The sequence below is a fragment of the Macrobrachium rosenbergii genome, chromosome 5, assembly GCF_040412425.1.
Source record: "Macrobrachium rosenbergii isolate ZJJX-2024 chromosome 5, ASM4041242v1, whole genome shotgun sequence".
Taxonomy (NCBI): domain Eukaryota; kingdom Metazoa; phylum Arthropoda; class Malacostraca; order Decapoda; family Palaemonidae; genus Macrobrachium; species Macrobrachium rosenbergii.
This window is the reverse complement of record NC_089745.1, coordinates 57,504,258-57,525,771: the sequence shown is the minus strand read 5'-3', so window position 1 is coordinate 57,525,771 and position 21,514 is coordinate 57,504,258. Positions and strand designations below refer to the sequence as shown.

At 35.9% G+C, this 21,514-nt stretch overlaps 1 protein-coding gene across 1 annotated transcript in view; it reads left to right on the top strand.

Annotated features, from left to right (window-relative positions):
• The first annotated feature begins 650 nt into the window (after positions 1–650).
• The window catches only part of LOC136838824 (uncharacterized), a 267,615-nt gene continuing 246,751 nt past the window's right edge, over positions 651–21,514 (top strand). Inside the window, 2 exon segments of the mRNA XM_067104448.1 lie at positions 651–777; positions 4,602–4,978. Coding sequence (XP_066960549.1) covers positions 4,913–4,978 — 66 coding nt within the window. The 5' untranslated portion in view covers positions 651–777; positions 4,602–4,912.

Here is a 21,514-nt window from a genome sequence, read left to right as displayed (position 1 = left end):
CAATGCCATCATTGCTCTGGTGCAATTAATTTAAGACAGCCAACAGCTACGGGTTTCAGATCCAGTGGAAATATGTCATTTTCCCAGTTCGAAATATTTTGAGTTGGGAAACAACATAGTCCCTAACCACTGGAAGGTCAGACAAGTATCCAGTTTCAGGCTGCAAGCTATGTTCAATATTTATTTTTACGCATTTTTAAATATCTATTCTAAACCGTGTGAAATTCATTTGCTAACCTTAATAAAATCCACGATTAATAATCTATTCTTCCATATATCCTTCTCGCCTTATTTTCCCCCGACAAAAGTCTCGCGTTATCTCTTTGTTCCTCTTTGGTCTCCTACTTTTTCGAACAGCTTGAGCGAGTCACCTATCATACACAATATTATCTTCCTACACTTCATTTCCAGAGACATCGAGTCGCATCTTCCCCCTCCCATGAAAGGAAAAAAAGAATAAATAAAAAAAAGTCTCCTTCCTTCCCTCACTTCCCTCCACCTCCCTCCTTTTCTGTGGGTAATTTCGTCTGCGCTGTTGGTCTGCATGGGAGTATGGGGACCAGGATACACATGTGGGCAGAAAGGGGGAAGGTTTGGGGGGGGAGGGGGGTCGGTGTTCGTTTGCTGGAAGATGCCAAGGCACCACAGCCTCATTCGGTCCCGTGAGGGTGCCAAGTGCGGGTCGGTCGCTCGCGGAAGTTCCTCCTCTCACTGCCCCACACACACACACACACTCGAGCGGTCGAGGAGGACAGAAACAAAAAAGTATCCTCGGAGGTGCGTGTTTTCTCTCGAGAGGCTGACGCAGTTTGAAAACCAACACATTACGCCGCGGCCCTCATCCATAATCAATCTGTCTGCGTTGGATATAAAAGCCTCCAAGTTGTTCCGTGTAGCAAAGGAGTTTGTCTTTTTTTTTTTTTTCTTTCAGGTCATTCTGTCATTTTGCTTTCAAGTGCCTCGTCTTTTACTTTTATAGCATTTCTAATATGTTGATATTGGCCTTTTGCTTGAATCTATTTATTTTAACGCTTTTTACTCCTTAACCCAGTCTCTTCACAGAAGCTTCTAATTTTATGAATGGAAAATAGGTCAAATACTATTGCATTCTCTGAGCATTAGGATTCTTCTTTTTATTCATTTGATTTTACAGGGTTTGTACATTTTCATTTATTGAAATGGTGATTAACGAATCATATATTCATTTCAAGTGAATACACATACATTTATTTATTTATTCATTACATTTCAGAAATACTGTGCAACCATTCCTCACGTGAGCTTTCCATCATCATTACGTCACTTTGCCGAGACATTAGATATTGTTTTATTAATATGTGTTCCCAAACAACTTTTCAGCAAATTGTCAACTAAATATGCCATTTTTTCTTGGGGTGTTTCTTTCGGTGGCGCTTATTAGTACTGTCGTCTCAATGTCAAAATTTGCAAAACGGTTTTTATATCGCATTCAATTTATTGATTAGACCTCGCAGTGGTGTTACGCGCTACGCATACAATAATTGTCTTTTTGACGTAATATTAAGTTTTTACTTGCCTTTATACTACATGTAGTGATACGTAAGACCGCCGACAGGAAAAAAACATTTTGTAATCAAGCATATAAATATATACATATTGCAAAGTTGCCATTTCCCTTCGGTCAGCGCATGCCGGAATAAACAGTTCTTACATATTATCTAAGTATCTATTTGTTTGTTTATTCATTTGTTTATTTAGCGAGGACATGGCAATGTTTCTCTTATAATCACACTGTATTACATCATATTTCTACTATGCAAAGTAAATAATTTCGACAGTATAATGAAACTGAAGTTAAAAACTCGGCAACTGGTCAGCGACGAAATTAGAATTAATCTGCTGATATTATTAGGCTTAGTACTCAGCCATTCTTGCGCGTAAAATTGCAGTGTACAACAAAAAACTAAACAAATGAAGGTCAATTACTCTGTGAAAAAATCTAAATGCCCGTTTTTAATTACAGACCCGATGCCAGAAGTCGTTTGCAAATGGCTGTTTTAATATGCAAATGTCTTGCACTTCTTGCACTGTGTAGTGTTAGAATACGCGTTGCAAAGGAATGGATAATGGCTGCTACAATATTCATTAGCCATTTGCAGCTACTTATACTTAATTAAAGGAAGAGACTGGTTGTATTTCCCTTGCATTTTAGATTTTTAAGGTTATTCGAAATTCATTCGAAGTAAATTCTTCATCGGATGAATGTTGGCCACTAGGACCGTTACTCATTATTAATGAATTCGATTACAATTCCTTTTCTTGAAGTTAAAATGCTTTTCATTCCATAACAATTCGTGACGTGTGTATGATGGTTAACTGGCGTGTTTCGATTGTTAATCTTTCATGTTTTATTGCGATCAAAGTAAATTTGACATCATGCATTTTTCACATCTTACTTAGTTAAATCGAATATTCACGAATGTAAAACTGTTTCTATTCACTATTTACAGATGCCTATTAATCAGCTTTTAACTACGAACATTACATAATTAATTCAATTGTTTTTAAAGAATGCATTTAACCAATATTATTTTCAACAGCCTTTTATCTAGTAGGTTGTCATCATATCAGATTTCTACGACGATTTTTATCAATACGAAGGCTGATCTGTCGAAGACGGATGTAAATACACAATGCTTTTACAACTAATTACTACCCCTACAGCTTTGTTTCTGCCGTGAAAGCCTCTATATAGTAGCTAAGCCTTATCAAAATACATCAAAGCTTGAAGGTATTTATCACAAAGTTTTATTTACTGACACTTTTTCTCCAACCCCTTTGGAACTTTGCTCATCCATCAAAGATTAAATTTCCCCTTATAATTTCTTCAAGTTTGACGGACACAGGAATTATCCACACGCGGGTTGTTCCCAAAGTTTCAAAACAAGCTGTTACTATAATTGGCTGTATTTCTTTCGAGGACCCACCATCAAACTGTTTAAAAGTTGTTGGCAGTTATTTCAAAACGAACTCCGAATATTTCTTTCAGAGCCTGCCAACAGAGTCTTCAAAAACTGCAATTATTTCTGACAAAGTGAACATTTTCTTCACATGTGATGCGAGCAATACTAATATTTTGCAGTTTGCGAACTTAGCAAGAAAAATGGTTTTGTCGCAAAGTTTGTAACTTCTCGGGGGCGCAAGGCCTTGAAAAATAAGTACACGCTGCCTACATTTATTTTTCAATTATAATTTTAATATTCTCTTCATAATTCGCACTTTAATGGTGTATTCGTGAAACCTGTCATGATGAAAAGAATATTTTTTCTTAACAAAAAAGACAACTCGTATTTTGGAAGCGCCCACGTCTTACAGTTCTTGAAGAAATCCGTAACATAAGAGAGAAATGAAATTTGGAAGATTTCTATTTATTTACTGCGGTTCCATTTTTTATTCTTTTTTTGCGCAAACCTTCTGTGTTAGTGAAACACTTTGAATGTTTGAAAATTTTGCCCTTTTTCGGTGAACATGATATTCACTTGCACTGTCAAATGAACAAATATAAGTTTCAAGTTTCTTTTAACTACGTTATCGCACAGTATTTGTAGAGACGTTTCGTCTATCCTTACGTCGTGAAAGCGAATGTAGTTGATGGCTCAAAGCGAATGGTAGGTCGAGTATTTTTTAGAAGCAACTACTATAAATATGTATAGCACGTTCACAGCAACAATAGCTAATGTGCCGATTTTGAAAAAAAAATGATAAAAGCACTCCACTCTTGCATATGACCTGTTTTATGACAAATAATTTCAATTATAAACTATGATCACAGTGAACTCCCAAAAATAATAATGCTGTAAAGAAGCCTAATGACGTTGTCAATTTTGTTTGAGCAACGGAACAGATGAATGAGCGAACCATTAAAAATCGAATGTCACAGACGTGAATGAAAAATGTGTTGACGCTAATTGACGCCCCATTAAACATAATCTTTCAGCTTACTAAACAGGTGCTATTGCGCACAGAAGGGAGGAACATAAAAATACCACCAGCTATATTGTAATCTGAAATGAAATTCGAATATGTATTGTCTTATTTCCCCAAACAAAATATTTACTCTCTTTCCGTACAATAGAATAGCTCATTTCACGCTAAATAACATATATCATAAAGTGCTTTCAAAAGTCCAAATTCTTGAAATGCTTAGAAAGGAAGGTTCCAAAGTATTTGAAATTTGAATTCGATATTCTCGTTCGTTCTTTTCGCTGTTGGCATCTTATTTCGTTGGGCACGAAACTGAAATGAAATAGACGCTAATTTACCACGACTTCGTAAGATCTCATTCATTATTAGCGGACTTGAATTAATTCATGAACTGTAATACTGGCTCAAAAACGTTAACTATTCATCCTGAAAACTTTAAATGAATATTTACAATCGCCGTCACTCCGATATTCATTTCATTCTAACTGTTTCACCCACGCTCGATCCGATCCTCATCTTCACCGTCACGGCGATCCACAAATGCAATGTTAGTAAATTCTCTTTGTCACAAATAAAATCCCACATATGAACTACTCTTCATTTTCTATTACCACGATCTCTTTTACCCCACCTGACAGGGTCATATCCTTACCTGGAAAACCGAATCTAACCAACACAATGGAAACAAAGTGCTGAAAGCAAGCAATAAAAGACTGACTGACAAAAACAAACATTCAGAACAGCAGAGGAAAAAACGCTAGTTCAAGAAACGTTTCTAAGCCCCTCGAACGTTACCCGAGATTAGTTCAGGAAAGGGACGAATCTCGGGTGTCCTCGGCCATCTTCAACTCCTTAACTCGGCTTTATCCAAGACAAGCGAGATCTGAGGAAGATTACCACAGGACTTCTTCACCTCCGCACCCCGCCGAAGGACATGAGGAGGGACAACATGTGGTCCCTCGGGCTCCCTCTCTCCGTTCTGCTCCTCCTCCTCCTGCCTCTCCTAAACAGCCAGGTAAGTGACAGGACTTTCACCTCTGCATCATTCATGTCAAAATATGGTATCCCAGAATGAAAGAATTAAAAGCATTTGCAAAAAACCGAGATAGATGGCGATGCTAGGAGTGACAGTGAACTTAAGAATAATGGTTGGGAATAAAATGCTGAGAATTACATAACATAACTGAATAACAGATAAACAGTTACTCAGCATACTGATGTAAAAGGTATATTTTCCAGTAGGGATGAATACCGATATAAAATAAATCATATATGTATGTATGAGTATATATTTATAAATTAAGAAATGGTATGTACTCACATTACATATATATATATATATATATATATATATATATATATATATATATATATATATATATATATATATATATATATATTTATATATATACATATACTAATAGGCCATAAATAACCTATTTATATAGAAATCGATACTAGATATATATATATATGTATATATGTATGTATATATATATGTATATGTATATATACATACATACATATACATAACCCAATAGGCCGTAAATAACCTATTAATACAGAAATCGATATTAGATATTAACGGGTTATTTGTGGCTAAAAGTGAAATTATGAATATATTATAATATATATATATATATATATATATGTATTTATATATATAATATGTATATATATAAATGTAAAAGTATAAATATATACATATATATTTATATATGTATATATTTATACTTTTAATTTATATATATTATATTTATACTTTCATATTTTCAGCGACAAATAACCTGTTAATATCTATCTATCTATCTATCTATTACTTATAATGATATAATTTCCAGCACATTGAGATCATCTTCCATAATGAAGCTATATATAACTTCTGTATGTAATTTCACCACAAAGTTGAGTTCTGTAAGCTGGAAACAATACCAAGAGTTCGTCCACCCAGCACAAAGAGTACTAATATGAAAGGATAAGACTTCACCGAATAAAGATTACCTTACCGGTATTAACTCACTAATTGAAACTACTCTCTGTATTTTGTTAATTAGGTAAGCAATGAGAAAACGGAAACAAGTAAAAGACGAAATCCTGAGATAATTAGTAAGAGATGCCTTCGCGAGAAAAAAAAAAAAAGAGGGAAAATGATTAAAATGAACCAAGAAAGCAAATGGGAAATGAGTTAAATAAGCAATGAAGCATAAAGATAAACAGCCAATGACAAGATAACTACTGATACGATAACCAGACCCGAGAGGTTTAAAAAGGAAGGAAGGTCTGCAAGCGAAAATAAAAAAAATAAAATATGACAAAATATAATATTGGAAGCTTTTCATTGACATGTCATTTGTTGAAATTCGGAGAAAACGAGCAGCAGATTTGAGTTAATGCTATTATTATTTTCAAAACGCTCCTTCACATAACAATTGTAGAGATTCTGTACACAGGGAGTTAATTAAGCAGTTATATTATTTATATTCTGGGGTAAAGGCAAGGCCAGGAAATAACTGCACATATACACACGCACGTATATACAGAGATGCATACATGCATACACATATGTACATATATATATATTGTATATACATACACATAAACACACACACACACACACATATATATATATATATATTATATATACATTAAGGTACAAAGAGAGTTAATATCAATCAAATTCATTCACCCTCGGAATAATACACCGAAAGGGAATTCAGAGGTTGAGCGAATGTGAGATTAAACGGCAATGGTAGCTTAATGCTTGAGAATTTAAAAAAAACGTCACGGTGTGTGACAAATATATATATATATATATATATATATATATATATATATATATATATATATATATATATATATATATATATATATATATATATATATATATATATATATATATATATATATATGTATATACATCTCAGGTTGAAGAGGTAACGGCATGTATGGCTCTCACAAGATCAAGTTTATTATGCCCGCGTTCCACATCACATGATGCATCTTCAAGGCTGGAAAATTACAGACAATAAATACTTAAAATGTCACTTATGCAACGGGAAAAACTTCTTTAAAATTTTAAAACATTTACAAATACAAAAGTTAAAACAAGAACTTGAAAGGAACACCTACCAAGGCAAGAGCTAAAAAGTGACTAAAAAGACAGGGAGAAAATAAACAGACGAAAGAAACCTATATACACACGCATATATATATATATATATATATATATATATATATATATATATATATATATATATATATATATATATATATATATATATATATATATATATATATATATATATATATATATATATATATATATATATATACATATATATATATATATATATATATATATATATATATATATATATATATATATATATATATACATATATATGTGTATAGTATATATATATATATATATATATATATATATATATATATATATATATATATATATATATATATAAATATATAAAAATGAATGCATGTATTAAAACAATTTTCGAGACATTTATCAACCCTGGTTTTCCCACATAAACGTCTTGTGAAAACAGTCTTGTCGTGGATCAAGGTCGAAGAGAAAAAAATTTCGCAAAACGCGGGAATTAACTTTGATAAACACGACAACGGACAACGGAAAAAATGCAAAGAAATATAATTTTCAGACGCAAAATTTATGCAAACTCTTCAACGGTATAACAATTTTGAAAGCACTTTCGACCTCTGATCAACTCTGGCATGTCTAGTGTCGACTTTTGCCAAAGATCGCTTGGTTGTCTGGGTGGAGGCACGATGCACCTGTTGCTGAAGACTATTTCACCTGTTGTTAATGAACTGCTTGGAAAGTGCACACGCTCTCTCTCTCTCTCTCTCTCTCTCTCTCTCTCTCTCTCTCCAGCAGTTTGAAGTTTTCAAGTATGAAATATAAAACTTGAAATATCTGAACATGTCACCGTGCCTAAGTTTCTACTTCGGTTTTTGAAAAATCCGAGGAAAACTGGAAAATGATACAGACAAAACAAATATGGAAATAAGGATTAGTTACGGTGATTAGTATTAACTCTCGAATAATGATAAAGGGCAGATTGTAAAAATCTTTCAAATTACCTAACTTTTTAACTGAGAATACATAAAAGATAGACAGATATCAGTTATGAAAAAGATGTCTCTCATGGTTAAAAACTCACTCTTGCTTGGCGTATTTACTTTTTATACTTACTTTTATCATTGCAAATTTTTGGCTGGCGTCATTTAAAGTAATTGGTTTATAGCTAAAGGGTGAAATACAAAGACAGTTACGAGTAGCCTATTTCATTTATTTCTTCTTTGGATTTAAGACTTTCGGTGGAAAATGCCCACGTAAGAATATCAGAATTGCTTCAGCAATTCCAGGATTATCTCAGATTTGAATTTCCCAGTCTAATCTATGTTATATTTGCTCATTAAAGCGATTCTCTTTGGTTACTACTTTGAAGAGCAATTCTTATCCCTGCTTCTCGCACTTTTAGTAATGGAAAAAGTCTGAGGAAAAGAGATAAGAATTACTCTTCAGAGGAGTAACCAAAGGGAAACTCGTTAATGAGCAAATATACCATAGAGTAGAATGGGAAAGCTCGCTCTCAGAAGAGAAAGCAGCTCTGCTTTGAAGAGATCACCATTCTGGGATATTGCTGAGCGAACTAAGGTAGTTGCCGACACTGGTAAATGAAAGAATCGAGGTCAATTTGAAGGACGGCAGTGAATAAACTAGGACAATGAACCGACGCATATACTTGTAAAATATTATGTTAAGGTTGAGACTGTGTGACTGACTGGTGATGAAAAGAATGCATGAGAGGAACTCTTATGCTTTAGCAGGAGAGGAAAAGATGACTTAATGGGGAATAGAGCATTATGGGTGAAACTGCTCAGTCCTTTTAGGAGGGTGCATGGAACATCCCTGATAGAATAGGTGTCCCACTGTAAAAATTGACAGGGAGGAGGAAGGCACAACAGCGAAAACCATGGAAAAGTTGAAGAGAAAAGGGAAGTATGGCCTAGAAGTGTTTTGATTACTGAGAAGACGTAATGATATTGCTGAAGATAAGTAGGCGTGAATTCATGTCTGCTAAACTCAATTAACGCTTTTTCAGTTGAAACTGAAGCTTGCGTGAGAATATATAAAACAGGCTTAATAAAAAATTAGATCTCACGCAATGTCGTACCTTCTCATTGTCAGTCAATGGAATAGAGAATGAAGTTCTGGGATAAGAGAGAATCGAACAGAAAGGCAAAGGGAGAAAAAACACTGTGATAAGAGAAAGTGGAGGGATCTGGGCCTCGAATGGCTGATGTTTATAGACGCGGTATGCTTGGACAGCGATCGGGAAACTTAATAGATTCATGAAATAGTTTGGGAATAAGAGTTCTAAAGAAGGATAAGTGGAGAGTGAATGATAGCTGCATTAAGTTGAAGAGTAAATGAAAAAGGGTGTGACGGGTAATGCAATGATGACCAAGGCACAGAAATAATTGATAATATACTAGTATCCCAGCGTCAACAACAGAAAGAACGACATTACGAGTTGCCGGGTAGGTGAGGCGAGAGAAAGACAACTACGGAAAAAAAAGATTAGCTGCTATGGCTTACCTAAGGGACAAAGAAGGATAAGGAAGGTCAAAATGTGAGAAATTGCAATAATCGAATGCACTGCGATAAAGTAAGCATGGGAGAAGAAAGAAAAGTTGATGTAGTTCTGTCAAACAAAACAGGAGAAAATTCATTGGTAACTCCGTAATTTAAAAAAAATCTGTCAGAAATGCTATCAAGAGAATATCTAAACATCCAAGAGACAAGCAAGTGCCTGAAATACACAAATGAGCGTCATCTAAAAGAACGACAGACGTGCTGTTCATAAGCCTTCAGTAAAGGTTTAGGAAACGGGTCGGGCTCTGTGTGGTTTCCAGTTAGATTAAGCATATACATGAACAAGTAAAAAACGCGCCAAAGTTTCTTCGGCGCAATCGAGTTTTCTGTAAAGCGTATAATGCTGTATGAAACTCTCAGCCGCGGCCCATGAAATTTTCAGCCATGGCCCGGTGGTGGCCTATGTTGTTGGCACCTATAGCGGTGCCAGACGCATGACCATGGCTAACTTTAACCTTCAATAAAATAAAAACTACTGAGGCTAGAGGGCTGTAATTTGGAATGTTTGATGATTGGAGGGTGGATGATCAACATAGCAATTTGCAGCCTGTGACCTCGGTAGTTTTTAAGATCTGAGGGCGGACAGAAAAAGTGCGGGTGGGCAGACAAATATCCATCTCAATCATTTTCTTTTACAGGAAACTAAAAACGTCAATGATAACAGTCGCTTCTTCTCCCAACAAGTCCTCCGTGATATTTTATTCTGATTTTATTTTAACACACACACAATATATATATATATATATATATATATATATATATATATATATTATATATATATATATATATATATATATATATATATATATATATATATATATATATATAGTATATCTGTGGCTTTGTGTGTATGAATTTTTGTCCCTTATATACACACGACTTTTTTCCATAAAATCTACAAATATTAAGCCACAAATGTCGTTGAATATCCAAGTCACTATGCATTGCGAATAACTAACATCTAAAGGGAACTATAATTTATAAATGCTTCTGCCCTGCAGGATTCGCACCTGGGTATTCAGTTTAGAAACAATTATTAACAGTCGACCTGACCACTCAGCTATTAAGGGGAAATAAGTTCATATCGACTGTGCTGGGCATGTATATATATATATATATATATATATATATATATATATATATATATATATATATATAATATATATATATCTATGTATACAGTATATCTATATAAATATAGATATATATATATATATATATATATCTATATATATATATATATATATATATATATATATATATATATATATATATATATAAATATATATTATGGTCTTTATATAAAAGTTCTATAGTTTATATATATATATCTTATATTTAAGACATCTTTCATATAAAAGTTCTATAGTTTCTGTATCTCATCTTGTTTAAGTCACCAACCTACAAGTTACTAATCTCTCTCTCTCTCTCTCTCTCTCTCTCTCTCTCTCTCTAAGCAGATGTTAGACGTGTTTAACGTAATAGCAAGTTTACCGCGACATTACCATTCTGTTGAGGCGCCTACTAAGTTCGATTCTGTGTACAGCTTTAAGGAAGACGATGTATGCTCAGCGCGGAGAAGCAAATTCTTGTTCCAGCACTTTAATATGAACCACATGCCAAGGATTTTCCTCTCTGCCTTTCCTCGATCTCGCTTCTTTGGAGGCCACTTGCGTCAAAGTTAATAAAAGAGCCAACGAATAGATTAGAAGAGCTTAAAAATAATAAACGAACATTTTAGAAATGCTTAGAGATAACAGAGTAACGACAAAACAAAAAAACTTTAGTTTAGATTGAAAGGAACAAGAATGGAAGCCCTATTATAGGGAAAATAGACTGAAACATGAAAATACCGCAGTCTGAATTCCTATCAATTCAAGCAGCTAATTCCTAGTGAATGCAGATGTTCCGGAGCTTGAACCTGAGTAATTATTTGTAACGGGTCTCTTGAATGGCAACGTTCGAACGCTCACACATTTAGTCAGATACGCACACACACACAAAGATATATATGAATGTGTGTGTATTTATAGTAATATGCCCGTGCATATTAGTGATGATATATTGCCTTGCCTATTATATATATATATATATATATATATATATATATATATATATATATATATATATATATATATATATATATATACATATAGGCTATATATATATATATATATATATATATATATATATATATATATATATATATATATATATATATATATATATATATATATATAGCCTATATGTACAGTATATATACATATATATATATATATATGTGTATACATAAAGAAAACAAAAGATGACTGCCTTTAAATGACCTTATAAACTGAGACAATTTTCACTCGAAGAAAAACACAAAAGAGCATTTCATAATTTAAGAGTAGTGGAGCTGAGGGACCGATTAGCATAACTCAACGGTAGTCTTATGACGGGGTTCGACTATGCTATCCCAGGGATAACTTTTAAAACGCAAAATTCTCTTTAGCGAAAAGGCCACTGAGAAGGGCAGCAAAATACCTTCCACGGACCCAGCCTAAATGGAAAGAGGATGAATAGAAAGCAGGCCGATGAATCAGTCTGAACTCCTTTGACTAATATTTATTATTTAAAAAAAGTAGTGAACTATTTTACTCTCATTTCGCACTATCGAAAATAGGATTTTTCCTCAATTTAAGAAAATTTATAGCTATATTCTTCACCGGCCATTTTATTGGGCAAAATTATCCACTTCAATATTCATGGATGCGTGAGTGCTGATAAATGCAGGCCATTCGTGAAGTTGCATAAACGATATTAATAAACAGAAAGTCATAAAATTTCATTTCAAATGCCCTCATACACAGCGCGTCAAATCATCACTTCATTATCAATGAATCACATGAATGTTTTATTGCAAGGGTCTCGAAGCTAATTAGCATTTTTTTTGTCGTTATGTCTTTGAATCACTTTTGGACGTAACAGCTTCCAGTGACAAAACAACCCTGATGACTTAATAGTGTAGTTCTCAAAGCAAGCAATTAAATCTGGAATACAAATTAACATCATTTTATCAATCTGGATTTCAACAGTTTTGGTAGATAAATTATCGTCGAAACATCAATAAATAGCACAGTGCTGCATAAGTATTGCTTTGAACTCAAAGTGCGCTGATTGTATTTCATGCTCATCGCTTGAACGTTGTAGGTTACAAAAGACTTGCTAATTTTTACACGCATATGTTGATAATGCATGTAAAATCCAGAAGAAAGTTCCACTCATTGATGTCCGCAGTACCATTGGACACCAGAGAAGATGAGAAAGAAAGAGAAAAAATTGATGTGTCAAGTCCTGAAAAAAGTTAAGTACAACTTAGTTTAACCAGACCACTGAGCTGATTAACAGCTCTCCTAGGGTTGGCCCGAAGGATTAGATTTATTTTACGTGGCTAAGAACCAACTGGTTACCTAGCAACGGGACCTACAGCTTATTGTGGAATCCGAACCACATTATGACGAGAAATGAATTTCTATCATCAGAAATAAATTCCTCTAATTCTTCACTGGCCGGTCGAAGAGTCGAACGCTGGGCCAACAGCGTGCTAGCTGAGAACTCTACCCACACCTCCAATGAAGAAATAAGAAGGATATGGAATATACCAGTGGAAATTGTGCCCATCATCTTAGGAACACTAGGCACGATCCCAAGATCCCTGAAAAGGAACCTGGAAAAACTAGATGCCGAAGCATATAGCTCCAGGACTCGTGCAGAAGAGCGTGCTATTAGAAACAAGACACACAGTGAGAAAAGAGATGGACTCCTAAGGAGGCGGGATGCAATCCGGAACCCCACACTATAAATACCACCCAGCCGAATGGATGACTGAGATAAAAAATAAAATAATATTAAGGAATTTGACATAGTTTAATAATAATGATAAAAATGCGATAAAGGTTGAGTAACATTACAAATATCCATGATATATTTCTACGCTCTTATTACTTGTGCGGTTTTCATCGACCCAAGAGCCAAGCGATTCACCGTTAGAAAATGAAAGAAGAGGAGGAAGAAGAAGAAAAATGAACGCTCCAGGATTTTGCATTTTATTCTCGTTCTAAAGGCATGGCATTCACTAGACCTCGCGTAGTCTTTTACAGAGGGATCGATGGGGCATGATGCCACCGACGTTTTCATCCCCTCTGAAATCAGTAGGTTAAATGTACAGAGTTGAAGATAAAAAAAATTATATAAAAGAAAATCTCAAAGAAAAACGGTGTAGTTATGTGCAGGTACTTTGGTACGTATGGAGTTTGGGACAGTAGCGTGTCTGAAATAACAGACACGCTTGCTCACACACGAACACACACACACACACACACTATATATATATATATATATATATATATATATATATATATATATATATATATATATATATATATATATATATATATATATACACAGTATACAGTATGTATATATGTATATATATCTCGATGTTACACCATCTGTGAAATTGCCCATTTCATGAAATGGGCGAACCACTCCTTGCCCAGTTTACGAAACAGGCAAAGGCCTGCCCACTTCATGAAATTGGCAATGAACCCTTGCTCATTTCATGAAATGGGCTGCCGTGATGAACGAAAAACATATCTATGGTACTTAGATATTAGTAAAGTAGAAAATCTGTACATTTAAGAAGAAAAAATAGAGATATTTTTTTAAAAGTAGTTGCTTTAATAATTAAAAATAGACAAAATTCAGTTACATGTAAGGAATGATTACACACATGAAACAAATTTACAACAATCATTTGGGCTGTGGCAAGCACTGTTGCATCGAAGGCCAGCTTTCAAACAAGAACACCGCTTAGAAAAGCAGTTGCTCCTGCAAAGACATCTCTGGTAATCCTTGTCCACCACACATTTTCTGCTTGAACTAGTTCAATACTCAGTTGTTTTGTGGGGATATTTTCGAGCACAAGTCGTTTGTGTTGAAGAAATTGAAACTGATTTCTGGCAGTCACATATCCATTGTCTTCAACTGCAACACCTACTATGTTTGGGGACCTCTTTTTACTGCGGTTAGATTGAGAGACAGGCTCAGACACATTGTCTCAACACCAACTGCTCGCAGTGATCTTGTGCTGCGTGCTAACATTTGTAGGGCATGTTGTTGAAGACCACGCCGAGCTTCCTTTCTTGCCCGTTTTGCTGGATGCAGTTCTTCAGTTGAGAGATTGTCTTGCTCTAAACAGGTTGCTGTTGAGTGTGTGCAACTGGATGTGCTTCATGTTCACATTACGGATCTACTGAAATTGGGTCATCCTGAGCTGAGTTTTGGGCAACTGGGACTGTATCGTTCAAAACAGGTTCTGGAACTACTTCTATAAGCCTTTCAAGTTCTTCTTCAATACAGATGATATTCTGTTGATTAATGCATCTAGTAAAACTGACTTGAGACCAAATCGTGGCTTTTTGCCAGTAAGTGCTTGATTGCTTCATGATATGAACTATTCATGGCAATTGCTTCATGATATGAACTGTTCATGGCCCACTTGACAAAAACGGGCACCATAACTCCATTTAGCACATTTATTGTGTCTCATCCGTGCCATGAGCTTTAGTTTCATATTCCCATCACCTCTTTCAATACATCCTTGGCTTTGGGGATGCCTAGGACGCCCATTCACTAAGACAAATTCAGGCCAAGTGAGGCAAGTTCCTGGATAACTGCAGCTGTAAATTCACGGCCATTGTCGGACTGAAGGATGTGGGGTGCAATATCCAAGAAGATGAAAAAGAAGCTCATTGAACCTCAGCTGCTCTTTTTTGATTTCAGGGGACGAATGACATGAAACTTGTACTCCACATAGTGCAGAATAAAGCGATAGCTCCCTTCCCTCAATGTCCACCAGGTCAACTTGTCTTCCTTCATTAAGATCACTTACTGATAGTGGTCTGACCACAATTCCTGCTGTTGTTTCCTTTCTGCAACGTTTTCAAAGCGCTCATAACGGAGGATATATTGTGAGAAAACTGCTCTTGGAGTGTTGCCATAATGTTCACTGACCTTCTTGTAAGTCTTCTTTTCACCACCATGGCTAGTGTTAACCTGGGCTTCTTGGATAATTCCTGCAACTGATTCTTTTGCTTGCCATATATTTTCCATTGTTCTTTCTCTTTTTAAGCGTCTGTCCAGTCTTTCCTCTCTTCAGAACGGCAATTACCTTCTGCTCATATTCAGTAGACCACGAGGAAGCACAACTCTGTATTTGTTCATCCATGGCCAAAGCTTGCATAGGTTATACCAGCTACTTTGGAAATGTCGTCTTATACATATATAATGTTAACGGTGTTAGTGTTACAGCTAATAGTAGACTTCAAAATTACCATTTCCGGTTTAACAACTAGTTATGCATATGTTTTTAAGATTCGTGCATGAAATTGCCCATTTCATGAAGTGGGCAAGTGGTTTGGCCATTTCATGTAATGGGCAATTTCACAGATAGGGTGTAACATATATATATATACACACACACACCCGATATTTTGCTAATGTATATGCTGCCCTGAAAGTAAACTAAACCAAATACTAAAATGAGGTGAAAATGAGAAACGAATCCAGAAGCATCTTGAGTGAAATTCAAGAAAGAGCAAGTTCTGCTTTCCGGTAATTCCAGCAAACTGAGTCCCACAGCCTCTTCTGCCAGGAATGTGCGACATTCTTCCTTTCGTTTTGTTTTCGATTTAAACTAATTTCACGATATTTACTCTGTCGAGCCAAGCACAGGAGCACTCTCAGTCATTCAGCTCTTAAAATGGCGAAAAGAGAGAGTTGGTGTGGTTGGACACCAAGATGGAGAGATCCAGAAAATAAAGGCGATGAAGTACAAGGATCTGAAGGTGGAATTGGGGGAAAACCACAATTGCACTGAGAAGTAATAGTCAGGGAAGTTGGACAGCAATATTTATGACAGGACGCGGCAATCGAGGTAAAGTGAAAAGATAAAGTAAAAAATGAACTGAAGTTACTTCGGCGCAATCGAGTTTTCCGTACAGTGTATAATACTGTATGAGTCGTGCCCTATGAAGCTTTCAGCCAAGGCCCGGTGGTGGCCTGTCCTATAGCGTTGCCAGACGCACGATTGTGGCTAACTTTAACCTTCAATAAAATAAAAACTACTGGGGCTAGAGGGCTGCAATTTGGGATGTTTGATGATTGGAGGGTGGATAATCAACGTTCCAATATGCAGCCCTCTAGCCTCAGTAGTTTTTAAGATCTGAGGGCGGACAGAAAAAGTGCGGACGGACAGACGAAGCTGTCACAATAGTTTTCTTTTCCAGAAAACTAGAAGTGGGTGCAGCTAGGGGCCAAAGGGATGCTCCAAACACAGTTTACTAATGCCTACAGTGTACCACGGAAGGTGCACTGGCGGCATTGCCCCAACACGAGGCCATTTTATGTTCGTTTTAATCGGCACAATCTAAGATCACATGGATACTCGACTTCTGCATCCTGAGAATCATAAAAAACAAGGAAAATGGCGCCGAAGTTTCTTCGGCGCAATCGAGTTTTCTGTACAGCGTACAATCAAGGCCACCGAAAATAGATCTATCATTCGGTGGTCTCGGTATACTGCTGTATGAGCCGCGGCCCATGAAACTTTAACCGCGGGGAGGTGGTGGCATGTCCTATATCGTTGCCAGAAGCATGATTATGGCTAACTTTAATAAAATACAACCTACTGAGGCTAGAGGGCTGCAATTTGGTATGTTTGATGACTGGAGGGTGGATGATCAACATGCCAATTTGCAGCCCTCTAGCTTCAGTAGTTTTAAGACCTGAGGGCGGACAGAAAAAGTGCGGAGAAAAAAGTGCGGACGGACAGACAATAGCTTCCTTTTACAGAAAACTAAAACGTCAGGTTATCACCCCACCTACGGGGTGAGGTCAGCCTTCTTGCAAGACTTTATCATTTAGATGCTTTGCTGTATTGCTATATAGATAAGGCATCTGGGTTACGTCCAACATTTCTTCTCTTACCAGGAAATAAAGGAAAATATCAACATTTTCAGAACAGTTACAAAGAAACTTAAAATATTTACGATCGATTAAGGAATTAACGATAAGGAGAGTGTCTTCCCAACGTCAGATACAGATGAATGGGAATGGTTAAATCAATAGCACCATAATAAACGCATCTCAATAAGGTTTAGCTGAGCCTGAGTAAGTTACAAATGAGGGCCAAGTTTACTTCAGTGTACAATTAATTATCCATTCTCTTCTTAACACAATTTCTGGATTAATAACTGGACTTATCCTTAATGTCTCACTGAATCTTTTTTAAAGGATAATCTTAAAAAAAAACAAGTAAAAAATGCTCCGAAGTTTCTTCGGCGCAATCGAGTTTTCTGTACAGCGTATAATCAGGGCCACCGAAAATAGATCTATCATTAGGTGGCCTTGGTATAATGCTGTATGAGCCACGGCCCGGTGGTGGCCTGTCCTATATCGTTGCCAGACGCACGATTATGGCTAACTTTAACCTTAAATAAAATAAAAACTACCGAGGCTAGAGGGCTGCAATTTGGTAAGTTTGATGATTGGAGGGCGTATGATCAACATACCAATTTCCAGCCCTCTAGCCTCGGTAGTTTTTAAGCTCTGAGGACGGACAGAAAAAGTGCGGACGGACAGATTGCGGTGCTAGGGCGATCTATCTTGTATCAAATTCATTCACCATGGTGATAATAAAAAAATAGAGTATATATATGCTAGTAAACACACCTCTACTAATTTTTATTTTACGGGAGTAGCCAGTCTCTGGCAAACCATACAATAAGAAATACAATTGTTTGAGCCATATGGTTTTTTTTTTATACAGAGGTAATCCCATACTACTATTCATTAGTTGGACCACGAAGGCAGGGTCAAAATGTTGTCCGGAGAGAGAGAGAGAGAGAGAGAGAGAGAGAGAGAGAGAGAGAGAGAGAGAGAGAGAGAGAGAGAGATAAAAAAAAAAGGTTCGGAATATCAAAATCGCAGAAAGAAATCACAACGCTCTCCCTGTTTGTTTGATCCGCGAAAACAAGCATAGCTTTGAACTACAAAAGCTTTACAAACACTTCTTTTTCAAAGTACGAAAAAACGTGGAAAAGAAAAAGTTTTATTTTTGATTTTTTCTATTCGACTTTCATTCTAATTTTTAATTTTTTTCAGCTACTTAGAATAAAGATATTTTTACGATAGGGAAATCTGGCATAACAAGCAAGCCCAACTCCTAACAAGTGTTATAAGAGCAACAAGCAATTTAATGAAAAGCGTCCGGGTAATGTTAATAACCAAGACGGTACGGCGCTCACATTCCTTAGTATAATAATTAGCCCTTAGGTCGTCGCCATCTACGAGAGGTACAGAGGGAAGCAGCCACCCACGTGAAGGAAAGGGAATACCGCCATACACACAGGAGGAGAGGGACGCCACCGTCATATATGTTGAGAGAAGGGGCTTCCGGCAATATCCCTCTCGAAGGAAGATTGCAGAGCGCAGAGCAGCATGAAATCGCGAAACGAGCAGGCTTAGAAAGAGAGAGAATCTTCGGCTTCTTTTGCGATTACCTTTCTGCTACCTGTTGATAGCATGGCTGAAGGGAATGGATTCTAGTTATTGCTCGAGAGTTGAAGATTTCGAAAAACAGTTTGGGTTAGTCTTATGTTACCTGGCGAAATGAGAGGGAATTCTAACAAAAAAAGACGTGGGTTAGTGATTGAACATAGTATTTTTTTAATGCAGGTCCATTTGGACAGTTAATTTAATATCTTTGTCTAGCCAATCGACATTAATTATGAACCTACTTCATGGATAATTTCAGTATATAATATATATAATAATAGTAATGGGTGCATAACATTACTTTGAATTCATAGGAAGTAATATGGTAGGGTTTTGACTGAAAGTGGGGTACAAATGAAAGGGGAATTAGCAGAGGATGGGCATTTCGGGCTGAGGCATAGACGAGGTAGTGGATCGTGTGACTATTGTGAAACAGATCTGACCGTTTTGCGAGAAACCTTACAGTAAAGTGGAAACACATAAACCAAGAAGTACTATGGTAGATGTGACGGAGATGCAGTGTAGAGGGTGACGAGGATGTGTGGTGTAGAAGGCAATGTGTTGATATTGATTAGAATTGATTAGAAGTTTTGATGATGCCTGTGTAACTTGCCTCAGATTATGCAGGCAGTATCTGGATGGATGCAGAAGTAGGTCTTAGCAAAGGGTGTATTTTGTATACATGATTTTTTTTTAATCATTATTTTTATGGTTAAAAGTGATGAGAAAAGTTAAGCGAAGAACACGACTTAAAGTATAAGTTTATGGGGTTAAGAACAGGGGTCACGCAGATGGAATGTCGAGTGGCTCATGTATGCTGATGCAGCTGTGGTCGGCGATAGTGAAGAGAAGCTACACAAACTTGTGTAACCTTTTGCAAATATCTGCAGAAAAGACTTGAAAGTGATGCCAACAAATGTGAGGTAGTGAGAATAAATGGGAGCAAAGAGGGATGGAGTGATGAACCAAGGTATGGATGTGGATGAATGGAGGTGTTTCATTCATAATGATATCTGGGAGTAAATGCAATAGTATGCATAGTTACCTTGTTTCAGAGAACTCAGGAGGTAAAAATAACAACAGTACCGATTAAAAGTTCGCGGAAAGTTTCCACCATATGACTCACATGAAATGCTATTTTCCTAATCGTAAAGTTTCCTTCGAGATGTAAAATGTAGATACCAATGGAATGGATCGAATAACCACATGGATTTTATGACCGTAAGAAAATGTATCATCTTAAATTGTAAAGGTTTTATTTACAACTGAACATGAAAGAGAAAACAGAATTCCATTCCACGATATAAGGAATAACGAGACCGAGAAAACTCTTCGAAAAACTGGTGACTAGTTTCTTCACTCTCTGTCCTACGATATTCAAAACTAACTCCCTAAGATTTTTGGTTGACAAGACCTTCAACATATGCTTTCTTATGTAATATTTTTATAAAAGGTTTTAATGACAATAGCTTTCCATTACATGTAGTTTATATTGAGATAAAGAAATCTTAGATTCGACATATAAGGTTCACAAGAAATTTGTGATATCCTACCGCGACAATATATATCCACAAGGCATAATGAAAACAATGACAAAAACGCCTTCAGGTACGTATGTACCTACACACACACATATTGTTAATATATATAATATCCAACGCTGAAATATCAGTGTTTAAATAATTGTCAATCGTAGGCTTGTACCAACTTCTTACGAAGGAAGAATTTCACCAAAAACATTCTTCCATGTAGCAGAAGTACTATACATGAACCACTCTTTGAAATTGAGGCAGTCTCAATCGCACATAAAATTCTCTAGGCATAGATGTTTGGAGGTTTGTACCAAAGCTGACACAAAAAAATAAAAGACGGCAAATTTCGTATATGCCAGCTGTGAAGAAGAAAGACCTTTGATTATAACTCGTGGACTTTGATGTATAAGGATTCAATGTCTGATGGCAATAATGTACAGTTGTTATGTATCGAGAATTTCCATAATTCAATATAAAGAAATTATTTACACAATAAGCAGAAAAAAACCCGCCCCACAAGTCAACCCCTCCATGCTACCCAATGCAGCTAAATAAAAACTATTTAATATTTGAACGGTTTTAGCATAAGCCTAAAAATAATGGGACTTCTGATGATCTTTGTTATACCACCAGATGATTAACTATTAAGAAAATTATGCAAAGCATTACGTTCATTAATTCTCCTGATCTATGATGGTAATTATATACGGGAAACTCCAAAAGCCCT